The sequence below is a fragment of the Schistocerca piceifrons genome, chromosome 7 (assembly GCF_021461385.2).
Source record: "Schistocerca piceifrons isolate TAMUIC-IGC-003096 chromosome 7, iqSchPice1.1, whole genome shotgun sequence".
Classification (NCBI taxonomy): Eukaryota; Metazoa; Arthropoda; class Insecta; order Orthoptera; family Acrididae; genus Schistocerca; species Schistocerca piceifrons.
Window position 1 is genome coordinate 251,222,012 of NC_060144.1, and position 18,567 is coordinate 251,240,578.

General features: G+C 42.7%; 1 protein-coding gene across 1 annotated transcript in view; it reads left to right on the plus strand.

The window, feature by feature from the left end:
* LOC124805603 (lipase 3-like) overlaps window positions 1-18,567 on the plus strand; it is a 71,532-nt gene that overhangs the window by 37,640 nt on the left and 15,325 nt on the right. Inside the window, exons 6-7 of the mRNA XM_047266170.1 lie at window positions 400-558; window positions 15,531-15,615. Of these exons, the coding sequence (XP_047122126.1) occupies window positions 400-558; window positions 15,531-15,615 (244 nt within the window). The remainder of the gene's footprint in view (window positions 1-399; window positions 559-15,530; window positions 15,616-18,567) is intronic.

Below are 18,567 nucleotides of genomic sequence, written 5' to 3' on the forward strand. Positions count from 1 at the left end.
GTGGCAAGTGGAACCAGGAACACGCGGTTTTTTAAATAACCCCATGGAAAGAAATTTTATGTACTTAAGTCTGCTGTGTGTGGGGGCCAATGGAGATCTGAAGCGGTGATGTGAAGCACGTCTGGTCCAGTACTGTGACAGTCTGGCATTGAGATAATAACGAACATGGCATAAACCACTGCCGCAGCATGTACAGGTACACAAACAAGGGATTAATTGGAAATAACTTTTTCATATTTTTAATTGGAATTTAGCGCATGCAAGGTATAATAATCGCAGTCTCTAAACCGAAACTACACTTTTCTTATATAAAGAAGAGGGTACAGCTCCTTTTTTTTTTGACCTTGAGGCATATTATCATGGTGTATCTCTGTAGCCATAAGTGTTTTGCCTTCGCAGGTGCTGACCCAACTGATTGGCCTGAATGAGTTCAACCCGAACAACGAATTCATGCAGTTGGTGACGGAGCTGATGTGCAGCGATGGGGCGTTCACGCAGGACATATGCAGCAATCTCATGTTCATGATTGGTGGGTTCAACGAAGCTGAGATGAACAAGGTAAGTGAGTCAGTTCATCGTGTGTGTGTGTGTGTGTGTGTGTGTGTGTGTGTGTGTGTGTGTGTGTGTGATACCTGTTCTGTCCGATTAATATGTAAAGGGTGAATTTTAACAAAACCGATAAACTACAAGGGCATGTTCCTAATTGGAAATGGAGGAAAATGAGTCCTATGAACATGCGTCCGAAAATGGACAGTGCGCATGCAACAACAACAGATCACTCTCAAACACAGTACAGAGCTGCATCGCATCCACGTCACAACCGATTTTGGCTTCGTGGGATACAATGCACGTATTCGCACACACCTGTCATGCATGATACACAAAATCTTACTTGGACTTACACCATGTTGGAGTGCAACTTGCCTGGAGTTTGTACTAGAGTTCGTCTCAGTATTCTGTAGAACCTAGTCCTCCAGATTTGGTGTACGAACAGTGCGCCGCCTCCCTGCAAGTGCGTCTGTCTGAAAGGAGCTATGATTATACAAACGCTCAAAGAGGGCTTCAAATGTTGTGTGACGTGTTTGGTGTGTCTGAGGGTACTTGTTTTGGTACAGCCATGCTGCCTGTCGACCATTTCCGTCTGCTTGGCCGTACACAAACTTTATCTTGGCTTGTTCCCGACATGAATATCACACCATGTTGCTGCTTACAGCCTGCAACACAGAAGGAACACAAGGCACGTGGTCAGAGGAACTGTCATTCGTCAGCGGAATATGTCTTGGCAAAGATGCGTTTCCTGACACGTGTTCACTGGACCTTTTCCCTCAATTTCCAGTCAGGAATCCATCCATGCAGTTTTTAGTTTTCATTAATGTTCATTCTGTATACAAACAGTTTATCGGTACTCGTGATTGTCTTGGTAACTTCAGTGTAGACCCACAAAAAGGCCCTGAGACTCTTGTGTAAATACAGGAATGGCTGCGAGCAGCAAGCAGGTGAATCGAATGTACAGTGTATGCTACTTGCATTTGAAGAGTTGAGAATGTGTGTCAGCTGGGGAGCCTGACCGGATGACCAAGGCAGTTAAGGCAACCGCTCGCGTTAAGCAGGAGATTGTGTTTCGAGACTCAGCCCGGCATAAATTTACAACTTTCTCCATCGAATTATTTCGAACCTGATTGCAATTGGCGCCGGTGTTTCTTCGAAATTATAAAAACTTAGGCACACATTCGGTACAAATTTTGGTTTTGTTAGGCGTCAGTCCCTGAATTTCAAAACTACATCCTGTACTAAACAGTTTTGATATGTGCTGTTTGTGTGGTGGAGTGGAATTCTAAGGCATACTGATGAGATTTTTTCAAAGTTTCTGTGCAGTTAATGCTTATCTCTCTCCTTGTAACAAAAAAGTATTAGCAAACAGTTCTAGAAAAAACATCGGCAACATAAGATAACTACAAAACAGTACGAAACTGGCACTCAAAAATTAAACTACTTTTCTGTATCATAACAACAAGGGATTGACAACCAACGTATTTGCAGTCCTGTTCATTCAGCGTATATACATAATTCAGGTGATTTAGACGTATCAGTCTGAAAAGAGTTTTGTGTTGTAGATTGAGAGATATAAACCATTGTATGTATATTATAGCTCCTTTTACATATATATTCTGCATTGAGGGTAAGTTAATCATATACTTACTTACTGAATGACTGCGGCAGTTTTCCTACTAAGGCTATTATTTATTGAAACATCTCCTTCGTTTCAAACCCAGTTTAGGTTTTTCTAACCAATTATCGACTGATTACTTCTATGGAAAAGCACCTTTACGAAATAAAGTACAACGGTGTGAAAATAAATTAGTCCAAGAACAATGACATATGTGTAAGAATGGCAGCGAATCCACACACTATATTCCTGTTCTTCGATTTACAGAAGTTTACTGTTTTCAAGAGATGACATTTCTGCACATATGGCAGGAAACGTGCAAAGATACAACGTTGACCAAAGAATAAAAGTAAGATCCATCTAAAAATTCCAGAGATTTATTTATGTACATGTAAGTGTATAGTAGAGGAAAAAGATAACTAAATAAAATAAAATTATTAAAAAATGTAACAAAATGAGAAATTTCATCATCATCATCATCATTTAAGACTGATTATGCCTTTCAGCGTTCAGTCTGGAGCATAGTCCCCCTTATAAAATTCCTCCATGATCCCCTATTCAGTGCTAACATTGGTGCCTCTTCTGATGTTAAACCTATTACTTCAAAATCATTCTTAACCGAATCCAGGTACCTTCTCCTTGGTCTACCCCGACTCCTCGTACCCTCTACTCCTGAACCCATGAGTCTCTTGGGTAACCTTGCTTCTCCCATGCGTGTAACATGACCCCACCATCTAAGCCTGTTCGCCCTGACTGCTACATCTATAGAGTTCATTCCCAGTTTTTCTTTGATTTCCTCATTGTGCGCACCCTCCTGCCATTGTTCCCATCTACTAGTACCTGCAATCATCCTAGCTACTTTCATATCCGTAACCTCAACCTTATTGATAAGGTAACGTGAATCCACCCAGCTTTCGCTCCCATACAACAAAGTTGGTCGAAAGATTGAACGGTGCACAGATAACTTAGTCTTGGTACTGACTTCCTTCTTGCAGAGGAGAGTAGATCGTAGCTGAGCGTTCACTGCATTAGCTTTGCTACACCTCGCTTCCAGTTCTTTCACTATGTTGCCATCCTGTGAGAATATGCATTCTAAGTACTTGAAACCGTCCACCTGTTCTAACTTTGTTCCTCCTATTTGACACTCAATCCGTTTATATCTCTTTCCCATTGACATGACTTTTGTTTTGGAGATGCTAATCTTCATACCATAGTCCTTACATTTCTGATCTAGCTCTGAAATATTACTTTGCAAACTTTCAATAGAATCTGCCATCACAACTAAGTCATCCGCATATGCGAGACTGCTTATTTTATGTTCACTTATCTTAATCTCACCCAGCCAGTCTACTGTTTTCAACATATGATCCATAAATAATATGAACAACTGTGAAGACAGGTTGCATCCTCCTCTTACCCCCGAAACTACTCTGAACCATGGACTCAATTTACCGTCAACTCTAACTGCTGCCTGACTATCTATGTAAAGACCTATTCCATAATCACGTAGAACAGACAATAACTTCCTCCTAGGAACCCGGTCATATGCCTTTTCTAGATCTATAAAACATAGATACAATTCCCTATTCCACTCGTAACACTTCTCCACTATTTGCCGTAAGCTAAAGATCTGGTCCTGACAACCTCTAAGAGGCCTAAATCCACACTGATTTTCATCCAATTTGTCCTCAACTAATACTCGCACTTTCCTTTCAACAATACCTGAGAAGATTTTACCCACAACGCTGATCAAAGAGATACCTCTGTCGTTGTTACCATCTTTTCTGTTTACAAGTTTAAAGATTGGTGTGATTACGGCTTTTGTCCAGTCTGATGGAACCTGTCCCGACTCCCACGCCATTTCAATTATCCTGTGTAGCCATTTAAGACCTGACATTCCACTGTATTTGATGAGTTCCGACTTAATTTCATCCACCCCAACCGCTTTATTGCACTGCAATCTATTGACCATTTTCTCCACTTCCTCAAATGTGATCCTATTTCTATCATCATTCCTGTCCCATTGTACATCGAAATCTGAAACATTACTGATCGTATTTTCACCTACATTGAGCAACTCTTCAAAATATTCCCTCCATCTGCCCAAGGCATCAACAGGATTCACCAGCAGTTTTCCTGACTTGTCCAAAATACTTGTCATTTCCTTCTTACCTCCCTTTCGAAGACTGCTAATTACACTCCAGAATGATTTTTCAGCAGCTTGACCCAATGTCTCCAACCTGTTTCCAAAGTCTTCCCAAGATTTCTTCTTGGATTCTGTAATTATCTGTTTGGATTTGTTTCTTTCTTCAACACAACTTTCTCTGTCTACCTGAGTTATAGTATGTAGCCATTTTTGATATGCCTTCTTTTTCCTTTTACAGGCTGCCTTGACCGTGTCATTCCACCAAGCTGTTTGCTTCATCCTACCTTTACACACTACTGTTCCAAGACATTCTTTGGCCACTTCTAGTACTGTGTCCCTGTACCTTGTCCATTCCTTTTCCAGTGACTGCAATTGACTACATTCAACTAACTGGTACCTTTCTGAGATCACTGTTATGTACTTGTGTCTGATTTCCTTATCCTGAAGTTTCTCCACTCTTATCCTCCTACACATGGACCTGACCTCCTGCACTTTCGGCCTCACAATACTAATTTCACTGCAGATTAAATAGTGATCAGTGTCATCAAAGAATCCCCTGAATACACGTGTGTCCCTCACAGCCTTCCTGAATTCCTGATCTTTTATTATATAGTCAATGACAGATCTGGTTCCCCTGCCTTCCCAAGTATACCGGTGAATGTTCTTATGTTCAAAAAAGGAGTTTGTGATTACTAAGCCCATACTGGCACAGAAATCCGAGAGTTGTTTCCCGTTCCTGTTGGCCTCCATATCCTCTACAAATTTACGCATAACCGTTTCATACCCTTTTGTTCGATTTTCAACCCTGGAATTAAAATCACCCATGAGCAGAACACTGTCCTTGTCCTTTACTCTAACAACTACATCACTGAGTGCGTCATAAAAGCTATCCATCTTATCTAGATCTGTCCCTTGGCAGTGCGAATACACTGACACAATCCTAATTTTCTTGCTAGGCACTGTCAAATCTATCCACATCAGTCGTTCGTTTACATACTTTATTGCAACTACGCTGGGTTCCATTTCTTTCCTGATGAAAAGCCCAACACCCCATTGTGCTATTCCTGCTTTGACTCCTGACAGGTAGACCATGTATTCTCCCACTTCCTCTTCTTTCTCACCCCTTACCCGAATGTCACTAACAGCTAAAACGTCCAACCCCATCTTACTTGCAGCCTCTGCCAGCTCTACCTTCTTCCCAGAGTAGCCCCCATTCATATTAATAGCTCCCCATCTCGTTACCATTCGTTTGCCGAGTCCTATCTTAGGAGCCCCTGGTTTGTCAATTAGAGGTGGGACTCTGTCACCTCCAAAGGTCCGAGGCATTTTGCTCTGCTTGTTGCCAGCATCATATTTATAGTACCAGGGAAGCAGGTTTCTACCCTTACATGCCCCAGGTTCCATTGAGTTTTACCCCTATCGGTTGAAGGACTAACCGGTGGATTTGGTAGTCTTTGCCGTCTGAGCACAAAGGTGGCCACGACTCGGAATATGTCCGAGATGCCCAACCTTATTCCAAAGTAACTGGTACCCCGACTGTCAGGATCACTTACTTGGCCACTCATACGTTGCCCGTGGTTCATGAACTAGGACATGACTACAGGAACCCACACCATGAACCACAAATGAGAAATTTGAAAACTTAAAATTTATATTGGTTTATATACATTCCTGATTTATTAAATGTTTCATTTCTGCAGGTGGTACCCCATGTAATACTTGCAACATTGTTTCCGGTACGATATGTACGACTAATTCTGATTTTGATAAAGTCTGACTGTTTTATTGGAAATGCTACCGAAATATGGGAGACCTCAAAGCAAAAAATACAAAAAATCGAACGAAAATAATCCTTGTGCATTCATGATGCAGCTCTTACATGAGAAACACACGGCCAAAAACATTTAGGGTGGATTCTGAATACTTCATCATCCAAAGAAATGGAAGAAAATTAATATACTATAAAAATCAACATTTTTAGTAATTTTAAGAAACAACCATTTACATCTACCAACGAATGAACTCAACTACGAATATAGAACTTACCTCAATACTTTTGCTAACTAGACAAAAATAGCATTTCCATTCGCAGTTTGTACACCAACAGATAAGAATTTTCATTTGTAGATCATGAACTGCCTCTACACTAAGTGAAATTTTATATTTTCGAACGTACCATTTCGGTAGAACATCTTACAATTTTATTGTTTCGTGTTTGTTAGCTTCTCTTCTTTGCATATGCACGTGTATGTAGCTAGATAGCCGGCCGGGGTGGCCTAGCGGCTCTAGGCACTACAGTCTGGAACCGCGCGACCGCTACGGTCGCAGGTTCGAATCCTGCCTCGGGCATGGGTGTGTGTGATGTCCTTAGGTTAGTTAGGTTTAAGTAGTTCTAAGTTCTAGGGGACTGATGACCCCAAGAGTTAAGTCCCATAGTGCTCAGAGCCATTTGAACCATTTGTAGCTAGATAGATCTTTCAGATTGTTAGACGAACCTCACCTTTATTCTTTGCTCAAAGTTATATTTCTGCACATTTCTCACCTTATGTACACAAACTAACTGTCAAAATACAAAGAGCAGATAATTTTTTCTTAATGCAAACACAAATGTAAATATGCTGCTATTTTTATACATATGGTAACTTTTCTAGTTAACTATCCTTCCGTTAAGGTATTTTCACACCATGGTGTTTCCATTTCTTAGCGGTAATGTAAAGTGGTTTTCTGTACAGATAACTTGTGGGCAACGGCTTAAAAATTCGAAACCTAATGCGAAATGAAGAAAAAGTTTAACTAAATAAACTCAGCGAAAAAGATTTCGCTATCATATCTGTATATAACATGAATATGCTGAAAAGACAAGTTCCCACGTAAATAATAGAAGATACGCGTGTAAAAAAGTTTATGGCTGCACAAATCAACGACAAGATGTATATGACTAGCACGATACAGAGATCTGAAAGGGTCAAATACACATGAAAGTTAATAACGTAGGAATTATAAAAGTAGTCACCAAGACTGTCACCACTCTTTTTATGGACATCCTGTCAACTCTGATTTTATTGTGGAGATGATTAAGCTTTGTTGCAGTTCATCAAGCAACAGTAATCTAAGGAATTGTCAGGGTTATAGTCCTACAACCACTTCCATCTCAACTCTAGCATGTGACCTACAAGAGGTGCCTCTGTTAAGCCTATCAGCCAGGTGGCACGATTGCGTTCCATACAGAGGGTTTCAGGGTCGATAGGCTGGTTAGTGCTGGAGGATCACCAAACCGACATTGAAGCAGATGTGGTGATTATACTTTTCACCTTTGAGACATATTGTATGACATTAATGTAAAATGTTCCGATATTAAATTAGTTCCATATTCGGATCTCCGGGTGGGTTCTGCTTTAATACAACAAAATCCGAAGTCTAGGTAACAAGGTTAGCTGTGCTTTCATACACTTGTCGTTCGTTAGTGGGAGATGATAGATTAACAGAAACAGAAGAGGAACTAGAGACAATCAACTGGAACGTTGTTGGTTTAAGCGAAGTACCTGGTAAACGCGAAAAATTGTTCTGTTGCCATGGTTATCCATTTGGTCGAATTTTAGTAAACAAAATAACTGTAGACAAGATAGTAGTATTAGAAGGAACTAGAGCAGAACAGCACTTTTGGTCCTTAAAATCTAAGATAGTTATAAGATGCAAATATCTCAAACAGATGAATCCTAACCAATCCGATGAAGAGATACAATCCTGCTATTAGTGCCTGAAAGAAACCTGTGAAATAGATGGACATTGTTTTCTACAAATTCATAACTGAAGTATTTAATGCCGAAGTTGGAACATACGAGAAAGGTGATACTGTTTTTGGTAATTATACATAGTTAAAAGAAGCGGTAGAGGTGAGAGATTATTCCAATTTGCAAAATGCATTAAGACAAATAATGTGAACACTTTTTACAACAAATTATCCTACTCGCAAATGGACTTGGAGGACTCCTGACAATGAAGTGAAAAATGAGGTTGATTAAATTCTAACCGGCAGGCTTCAAAATGTCAAAGATACCTCTGTACTTAACAGATTCAACACAAACAGTGATAATCGACTAATAAGAGCAAGATTTGAAGTGAATAGAAACGATGAAAAATTGAAAGTAATTAAAAGAAACACAAAAATTTTAAATCTCAAAAATCTGAATGAGAGGAAAGAGGAATTTCCAGAAATAATTAAGGGCAAATAAGAGTATAAAGCAGAAGCGTAACAAAAGCACCAACCACAAAGGCTGGAGGAGCACGTGGCTTGTGTAAATCTCAAAAATAACCAAAGAACTGACAAGTGAAACGATAGGTTTGATGGACAAGAAAAGAAAAGTGAAAACAGGAACAGGCAAAGATAAAACAGAATACACAGAACTTTCCAATGTTCTGAAATAGAGTATGAAAGAACACATCAAGAAGAATGAAGAAGATATGCTGAAAGCCAGTCCTGAAAATAAATCTAGATAATAAATGTCGAAGCGCAGATCGTAAGGACTCAACTAATTGCGTTAAATACAGAGAAATCCAAATTACAAATAATGATACTCGATTATACTGGAAATTTTTTTACACTCTACAGTAAGATGAACGATGATACCTTAATAATAGATGAATTGGATGTTTCTGTCTCGCAAACTCCACAAATTCTTTGATCAGAAGTCAAATACGCTATAGACACGATGTAAAAATGAACTGCTCCAGTTAGTGATGAATTCTCAGTCGATATTTTAAAGCTAATGGGTGAGTAATCTATAAAGCATTCAGAAAAATATTTTCATGTTGTTTCACAGCGAAATATCCAAGAGATCGGAATAAAGTCAAGATACAAAAGTGTTAAGGCTTTCGTGGCCACTTATTGACAAACTGCCTATTGGCTTCTGTCTCGGGTTCTTCGGCTGACGTCCATCTAATGATTTTTCTGACGTTTCGCCAGCACGAGTGGCTGGCATTGTCAAAGCTTCACCCTCCATTGCCGGTGGAGAACTGGAGCCGAGCTCGCGGCCGCAGACTATATGTACCTGGCGCGCCAGCGTCCGAGGGCTTCTCCGCGGTCATTTCCGGTGCGGTTCTCCTCTTGGTACCTGCGACGGTCGTTCGCTGCAGTACGGGAAGCCAGGATCCGTTTACCTTAAGGCTTTCCTCTTTCTTGTTCAAACTGTTCGCGTGTTTTTGTATTTCCACGTGTGATAGTGCTTCTCTACAGCCAGAACTTCCGTGTCGGTGAATTTTATTACGTGGTCGGTCTCACTCAGAGCGTAGCCTGCCACGACCGATTTTTCCACCTGCCCCAACCTGCAATGTCGCTTATGCTCTGATGTTAATTGATCGTCCAGTCATTCCGACATAAACTTTTCCGCATGTGCATGGTATACGGTATATTCCTGACATTGAAAGTGGGTCTCTTTTCTCCTTCGCCGATCTAAGACACTCTTTGATCTTCCTTGTCGGTTTGAAAATCGTCTTTACGCCATGTTTGCGCAATATACGGCCCATTCTGTCCGTCACTCTGGGAATGCATGGCAGAAAGGCAGTACCCGACATTTCTTTTACTGGTTCCTTACTTCGCCGAGTGTTTGGCTCTGTTACACTTCTAATATAATTTGTGGAGTACCCATTGCTCCTCAGGACAGTTTCCAGGTGTTGCAGTTCTCGTTTGAGGTGTTGCGGCTCTCATATTCGTCCTGCTCTCGTTACGAGCGTACTAATCATGCCTCTTTTCTGGCTCGGGTGGTGGTTTGACAGTTTGTGCAGGTATCGGTCCGTGTGTGTCGGTTTTCGATACACGCTGTGTCCCAGGTTTTCGCCGTCCCTTGTGACCAGCACGTCTAGAAATGGCAGTTTATTGTCCTTTTCTACTTCCATGGTAAATGTTATGTTGGCATGGAGGCTGTTCAAGTGTCTTAGGAAGTCACCGAGCTGTTCTTCACCATTGCTCCACACCACGAAAGTATCATTGACGTACCTGTACCACACCTTAGGTTTGCAAGTCGCCGAGTCCAGTGCCTGTGCTTCGAATTGTTCCATGAAGAAGTTGGCCATCACTGGACTGAGAGGACTATTCATGGCGACGCCTTCCAGCTGTTCGTAGAAATCGCCATGCATGTCTCACCACGAGCTATTTCACGTGGAAGGAAAAAGCAAGGATTAATAATAATACGAGAATCTATGAAAAAAAAATTCACAGGCGTTTGAAGGCCCACATGATCTAATTTCAACATAGCTGCCTGACAAAGAAACTGAAGAAAACAGAAGACATAGTCGGAGATGGATGTCAATATAATTCTGTAAACATAGACACCACTAGCAGGTGTGTAAATAATTAGAGTTTCCTTATCCTTGTTCTTATGAGACTTAGTAGTGTATACAAAGGGCTCGAACAGCGTTAGATGTTGAGTAATCACTGTGAAGGACGGGGACAAACCACAGACTCGTGCGTAACTGTGTTATCAGCACTTGGCAGAATTTGACAGGTCCTCTCAGTATGGGACTCCATTCGCACAGCTTGTCGACTCATGCAATGTCCAGATCTGTGGGGCATTCGCATGTGATAGTTGCCCGATGTTTGACTACATGGGAATGTGATGGTATGCACGCTCATCGTCAATCTTCTGGGTGATAACACCTGACCACCATAAGGGAGCACGGTCGTATGGTGATACAAGGTCTTCGTAACCCATTCACATCTTCACTTGCCATCCCAGAGAACTATTGGACTCCTTGTAATATTCTGTGTGATCCTACAAATCTGGCCGGAGACTTGTGAAATGTCGTCCTACGCCTAGGCTGCAGTTCACACAACACATGAAATGGTGCCATGATCGGGAAGTGTGATCTGAATGAATGGCGACGCATTGGGTTCAACAATTTATCGCTGTTCTCCATTATCCTGGCTGCCGACCGTCAGCGACTTTGGTGGTCGCAATTTTCTAGTGTTTAAGTTAGGCACAGTGGCGTCACCTCAAGCCTTATGTGTTGTACCATTTAGATGTCAACTTCATTCCAGTTTCACTATCCAGGATATCAAGGACTAGTTACAACAATTGTGGGTCTGGTACCGAGCGCCGCGGGTTTCGAAACCGCGCCAGACGGCATGGAACTCGATGACCACTAGATGTCTCTTCAGCAGTCGCACTGTAAGTCGTGGCTGCGCGTGCTCCTGGCCCCGAGTCTAACGTGAGGGCGCCACTGTGGAGCACATGGTCCCAGCGGCCAATAGCAACATACCCTGTCGTGTATTTAGGCAGCTGCCTCTCACTCAGTGAGCCCCACGCGGATCCTGTACGACCTTATCCCGTTCTCCCACCTCCTCCTTTTCCTCGAACGGATACGGATCCTCTACACCTCCCGTAAACTTGATCCCCTCACCTGCTTGTCTCTCCCATCCTCTCCCACCCCAGTCCGCTGCCGCGCCTGTATTCCCACGTCCCACCTGCTCTCCATCTCTCCACTCTCCTTACCCTCTCCCAAGGTGGCTTCGCCAGCTCCCCCTCCCTAATGATGCTCTCATCCCCCCCATTTACCCCTCCTATCAACTTTGATACTCCCCTCCCACTTCCTGTGTTCTTTCCTATGGCCACCCTTTCTCCCTTCTCTCTCCCTTCCCTCCTTCCTCCCTTCCTCCCTCCTCCTCACCCGGGCTTCACCTACCCCCATACCTTCATTCCTCCCACCATCTCCTCTGCCATTGGCATCTCTGCTGTCCCCTCTCCCTCCCCCACCACCCTTTTCCCCTCTTGGCAGGTCCCAGGACTCGCACACGTTAAATGGACATTTGCGCGTCGGAGATCATCGCCATCAGTTTTTTGTGTGTGTGCCGTCGTGTTTGTGATTCAGTGTTTTTCGCCACCCACGCTCCTTCGTTCACATGTATCGTCTAAATCATCAGTGTTTGTGCACAGTGCCGGCAGTTTTTCTTGTTTTTCGTCGAGTGTGAACGGCTTCATGTTTTTTAATTATTGTATCTACTGTTTTTTAACCGCCATTGTGTTACTTTTCTATCTTCATTGGTTTTCTCTTTTATTGTACTGCTTGTGGCTGAAGAGCGGAGTAACATTTTCCGCTGCCAGCCCACCTTGTATGAGGTGCAAAATAACAATAAAGGAAAAAAAAACTCAGTGAGGCAGCCTGGTATCCGCGTTGATCGGTTGATATCTCGCTTACAGACATCGTGTTTACGTTGCGTGTGCTTACATCCCGTTTATGAGTGGACATTGTTTTGAGTTCATGAGGTTACCTCTTGTGACCCCATTGCTTAATACTTTGTTGTTGATCTTGGTGTCTTACTCGGTTGTCTGTCGTCGTGCTTGTCGTTCCATTCCCATTCGTCCGTCTTGTTTGTTCACGGGCCGCTCCCGTTTGGTCCCGCCGCGTTTTCGTTAGCGGCAACCCTGCGACCGTTCCTGTCCCGGTTACAACAGTGGGCTTATTTCTCTCAGGAGAGGAAAGAACGACTTTATGGCACCCTTACCGTCCGATTCATTGCATTCATCCAGGCCAGGGAAAAGCCACGACATAGGGCTCATAACGGTATGTGATTTGTAAAACTGACTCGGTCTTTTAAGCAATGAAATAATATAACAAGCCTCTCGACCCATGATGTTTCGTTTCGTCTTAGCTTCGCCTTCCGGATGTTTATCTTCTTTTGTGAGGCAGTGAATTTATGGATGGATAGCAATGAGACTGACACTGAGTTGTCGTATTCGATATACTTCTACAATAGTTGACAAGTTTCAACATCACATTCTCCAGAAGAGCAGGATATAGCGGAGAGTGTTGAATCTTAGGCACTTTTCAGACTTCCTCCTCTAGCCTGCTCTGCTATAGAAATTCAGCATATTTTGTGCTGCAGGCTTCTTTTGAAATTACCAAAATTACTCCTGAAACTTAACGCTTTTCCAAATGTGAGAAAAGTTTCAAGGTACAACATGATCATATACCTAGAAACAATATTCTAACAAAACTTAAAGGTGTTTTAGTTAACAAAATCTTGTCAGTGGTGTATATAGTAGTTATCCGTCCCATTATTACTCTACTACATATCGACAATCGGTAAGTGAACTCAAATTAAGCTGTTGTATCATCAAAAACCAGTAAAAAGAAAATAGTTTGTAATTGAAGCTATTTCAGCCTAATGCAAATTTCCATTTTCGAGATAGGTAAATTCATTAAATTGAATGACTCAGGTAAAATAAAGAGCTTCAAAAATTGATGAAGTCAGTAACGCCCAGGTACACCGATGACCCTTATTCAGCTTGGCATTGTTTGATAGAGTTGTTGGATGACCTCCTGAGGAATATCGTAGCTAATTACGTCCAGTTGGCGGGTTAGATTGTCAAAATCCCGAGCTCCTTCAAGGGCCTTCCCTGTAATTCGGCAAAATTTCTCAGTTGGGGAAAGATATGGTGACCTTACTGGCCAAGACAGGGTTTGGTAAGCACAAACACAAGTGACAGAAACTCTTGCCGTATGGGTTGCCATTATCTTGCTGAAATGTAAACCTATGACGGCTTGCCATGAAGGGCAACAAAAGTAGGATATCGTCAACGTACTTCTCCAAAGATGACAGCCAAAGGGGTCCTGATATCAAAAGAAACCCAAAACATCACTCCTGGTTGTCGGGCCTTATCACGGCGACAGTCAGGATGATATCCCACTGTTGTCCAGGGAGTCTCTAGACACGTCTACGCTGGTCATCTGGGCTCAGTTCGAAGTGGTACTCATCACTGGAGACAATTCTACTCCAGTAATCAGATCCCAAGCCCAAGACGTCTCTGGAAACGCCTGGGAAACCAGCGGGACACCAGTATGACTGTCGCCCGCCGTAAGTCCCGACAGCCAGGAGTGATGGTCTGGGGTACCATTTCTTTCCATAGCAGGAACCCCTTTGGTTATTGTGGTGTCACCGCCAGACACCACACTTGCTAGGTGGTAGCCTTTAAATCGGCCGCGGTCCGGTAGTATACGTCGGACCCGCGTGTCGCCACTATCAGTGATTGCAGACCGAGCGCCGCCACACGGCAGGTCTAGAGAGACTTCCTAGCACCCGCCCCAGTTGTACAGCCGACATTGCTAGCGATGGTTCACTGACAAAATACGCTCTCATTTGCCGAGACGATAGTTAGCATAGCCTTCAGCTACGTCATTTGCTACGACCTAGCAAGGCGCCTTACCAGTTACTATTGATGCTGTACAACATGTACCGTCAAGAGCGATGTTCACCAATTATGGATTAAAGTTAAGTATTCCAGCAGCTACGTACGTTTTTTGTTAGTCTCATTTCCTTGACCTGTTCCAGACCTCACGTCTGCCTGCGTGAGCTAAAACGCGTGCCTTTCGGCTTCCTCTACCATTAGTGGGTTGGCTGTCTTGCCAATCCACAACAGTTGTCATCCGCGGCGTCCTTATGGCAATCCATCCTGGGCTTACATTTCAGAAAGATAATGTCAGCCCGCATACGGCGAGAGTTTCTACTGCTTGTCTCTGCACTTCGCAAAGCCTACCTTGGTCAGCAAGTCGTTGGATGTCTCTCTAATTTAGAACGTTTGGAGCATTATGGGCAAGGCACTCCAACCGGCTCGAGATTTTGACAATCTTACGCGCCAAATGGCTGAATGTTGCACGATATCCTTCGGGATGACATTCTATAACTTCTTTCATAACGTTTCAGAAGAGAAGCAATGCGTTATTGACTTGCTCAATTTGTGAAGCTCTTTCTCTTGAATAAATCATAGAAATTTTTCTGAAATTTTAATCATTTGTTTGTCTCTTCAAGTCTTAGAGTTTATATATCACTTAAAGGCGTAGACTCGAAAAAATTGTAAGTGCAGCAGAAATCACAATCTCATGTCTAACAACAACAACAAACTGCATAAAATGGTGGAAACTGCTCATGGCGCTATCTAGTGTGCTTTCCTTGATTCTGAAATCGGTAGCTAGACTGAAGCGCTGGTTGAAGATCGACATGTTTTCGTAGCTATACAATCCACTATTTACGACACATATCCTTATTCTTATTGGGCATGTCATAGTTCTTGGTGCAGGAAAACGTTCCAGGGTAATGTCTGTCTGAGTAAGATGCCGGTAACGAAAATGTGGAACAGTTGAATCTACGAAGTGCGTTAAACAGGAAACAACCGAAACCTGAAACAATGACCACTGAAGTAATGACGTATTTTTCTACTGTTGCAGACTATGCTCCCAGTAATCCTGTCACACACACCCGGTGGTGCCTCCAGCAAACAGTTCATCCACTACGGTCAAGAAATCAAAAGCGGTGAGTACCTTGTGCTCTTCATCAGAGACAAGTCACTAAACAAGTTGTAAAGTGGAAAGTGGACGGCGATAATCCAGCAGTAATTCTGAAAGCATTATTTTGACCAGCCACGTCTGGGAATGATTTGTCTTGCTTATCTCTCATATTTTGAACCATAAAGATTGCGATACGGATCACACTTATGTAAGTGACAATCTAACAAATAGAAGTTATGTTGATTTATTACTACGAAGGACGAGACAAAACAATGAATTCACTTATATGAGTAACCAATTCCTCGAAATTAAACTTCACAATACAATACTGTGAATTATCGTGCATGTTACTAAAAACTGGTTGCGGATCGAATACTATTAAACGCGAAATATCTTTGCGTTCGGTACAAGAAGCAAAAGGTACAGAAGACTTTCTATTCATGGTAGCCACTGCCTGGATGTATCATTTTGAAGACGAAACCGTTTCAACTGTAAGTACTTTATTTATAAGAACAACCAGTATCGCAGCGTTATAGCCGCATCATCAGGTGCAATAAAATCAAGTCATGTCCTGATCAAAAAACAGAAGTAGATGACCCAGTGTTCATAGTCAACAACTTTTCGCTATGTAGCGGACGTCAATTATAAGACAGTATCAAACAACACAGAACCCTCTCGTGTTACGCTCTCATGATAACCGGAGTTCTTAGTACCTGGTGGGCTAACGGATCCCCGTATACCGAGAAAGGGATCTCAAACCTGCCGTATATGATCACCTGCGAGATTACGTAAAATTAATCTGCACCGGTCCCTTATTTACTACCGCAAGCGCTCGCACTGGCTGTGTAATAACAGGCTGCATGACTTCCTCGGTGTACTGAGACCCGTTAGTTTACTAGGCACTGGTAGTCCTGGTATCACGGAAGCGTATCATGGGAGCGTTCTGTGTTGTTTTATGCCATTTTATAAATGTCCGCTACACAGCGAAAAATTGCTGGCTATGAACGCTGAATTACCCCACGCTTCTTTTGATCAGAACACGACTTGATTTTATTGCATCTGATGAAGTAGATATAATGATGCGTAACCGGTTTGCTTCAAATAAAGTACTTACAGTAGAAGCGGTTTTGTCTTCTATGCACAAATCCATTGCCAGAGATGCAGTTCAACGTACATGTGTAGATGAACTATCAAAATAATTCGCTTTCCGGAATGAAAAGCAACAGCTTATATTTATATAATGTTTTTATTTAAAGTTACTATTCTGACTTTTCATGCGTACTGTCAGATTTTCATGATGATGAACTTATCCGCAGATGAAACCGGTCACTAAAAATGTCAAAAGCCATACAAGATGGCCGGCGGTGATCTAGCGGTTCTAGGCGCTCAGTCCGGAACCGCGCGACGGCTACGGTCGCAGGTTCGAATCCTGCCTCGGGCATGGATGTGTGTGATGTCCTTAGGTTAGTTACGTTTAACTAGTTCTAAGTTCTAGGGGACTAATGACCTCAGAAGTTGAGTCCCATAGTGCTCAGAGCCATTTGAACCATTTTTGAACCATACAAGATGATCAACATTAATATCAAAGAGTAACACGGATGCTCATTTCGAGAAACTGCGTGTCAAATACTGCAAAACTCTCAGTGGGGAAGACATCTTGCCGTGTGATACATCTGAAATTCACAAAACGTAGTCATCTGCGTTTCCCAGCGACCGACGACTACGAGGCTACTTGGTTTAGTAAGCATTCATCCTTCATAACAGTAAGGGCTGTTCAGTGGTATGGCGCGAACCTACGTCTGGTTCTTGGAGAACTCTTATACTTGACGGAAAAGATGCAATAGAGAATTGTCTTGATGAGCGGGGCAGATCTAACGCTGGATGCCGCAGACGGAAAAATCGAGCACAGATGATATGTTAGCATATCCCTCTATGGTATGCCTGTGACAGAAAAATGAAGGCTCGTGTTTCTATGGGAATCCACGTAAACCTTTTATTAAGATAACAAAGTAAGCCTTAACCGTTCTCTTCGAGGTACTGATATCTATATATGTAAATATACAATGAAGTGACAAAAGTCATGGAAAAGAAATATGAACATATACAGATGGCGGTAGCATCACGTACCCAAGGTATATTAGTTCAGTGTATTGGTGGAGCTGTCGTATCTTTTCAGGTGATTCGTGTGAAAAGGTTTTCGCCGTGATTACGGCCGCACGACAGGACTTAAGAGACTTTGAACGATGAATGGTAGTTGGAGCTAGACTCACGGAACCTTCCCTTTCGTAAATCATTAGGGAATCCAATATTCCGAGATCAACAGTGCCAAGAGTGTGCCGAGAATACCAAATTTCAGGCGTTACCTCTCACCAAGGACAACACAGCGGCCAACGGCTTTCGTTTAACGACCGAGAGCAGCTGCGTTTGCGTAGAGTTGTCAGTGCTAAGAGACAGACAACGCTGCGTGAGGTAACCGAGGAAATCAATGTGGGGCGTACGACGAACGTATCCGTCAGGACAGTGCGGCGAAATTTGGCGTTAATGGGCTGTGGCAGCAGATGGCTGAAGTGAGTACCTTTGCTGACAGTACAAAATCACCTGTAACGCCCCTCCTGACCATATGGATTGGATCCTAGACGACTGGAAAACTACATCCTGGTCAGATCAGTCCCGATTTCAGTTGGTAAGAGCTGACGGTAAGGTTAGAGTGTGGTGCAGGCCACACGAAGCCATGGACCAAGTTGTCAACAAGGGACTGTGCAAGCTGATGGTGGGTCCATAATAGCGTGTGCTGTGTTTACGTAGGATGGACTGGGAGCTGAACCGATCATTGGCTGGAAATTGTTTTGCTTGGCTAGTTGGAGACCATCTGAAGCCATTCATGGACTGCGCGTTCCCAAACAACGATGCCATGTCATCAGGCCACAGCTGTTCGTGGTTGGTTTGAAGAACATTCTCCACAATTCGAATGAACGAT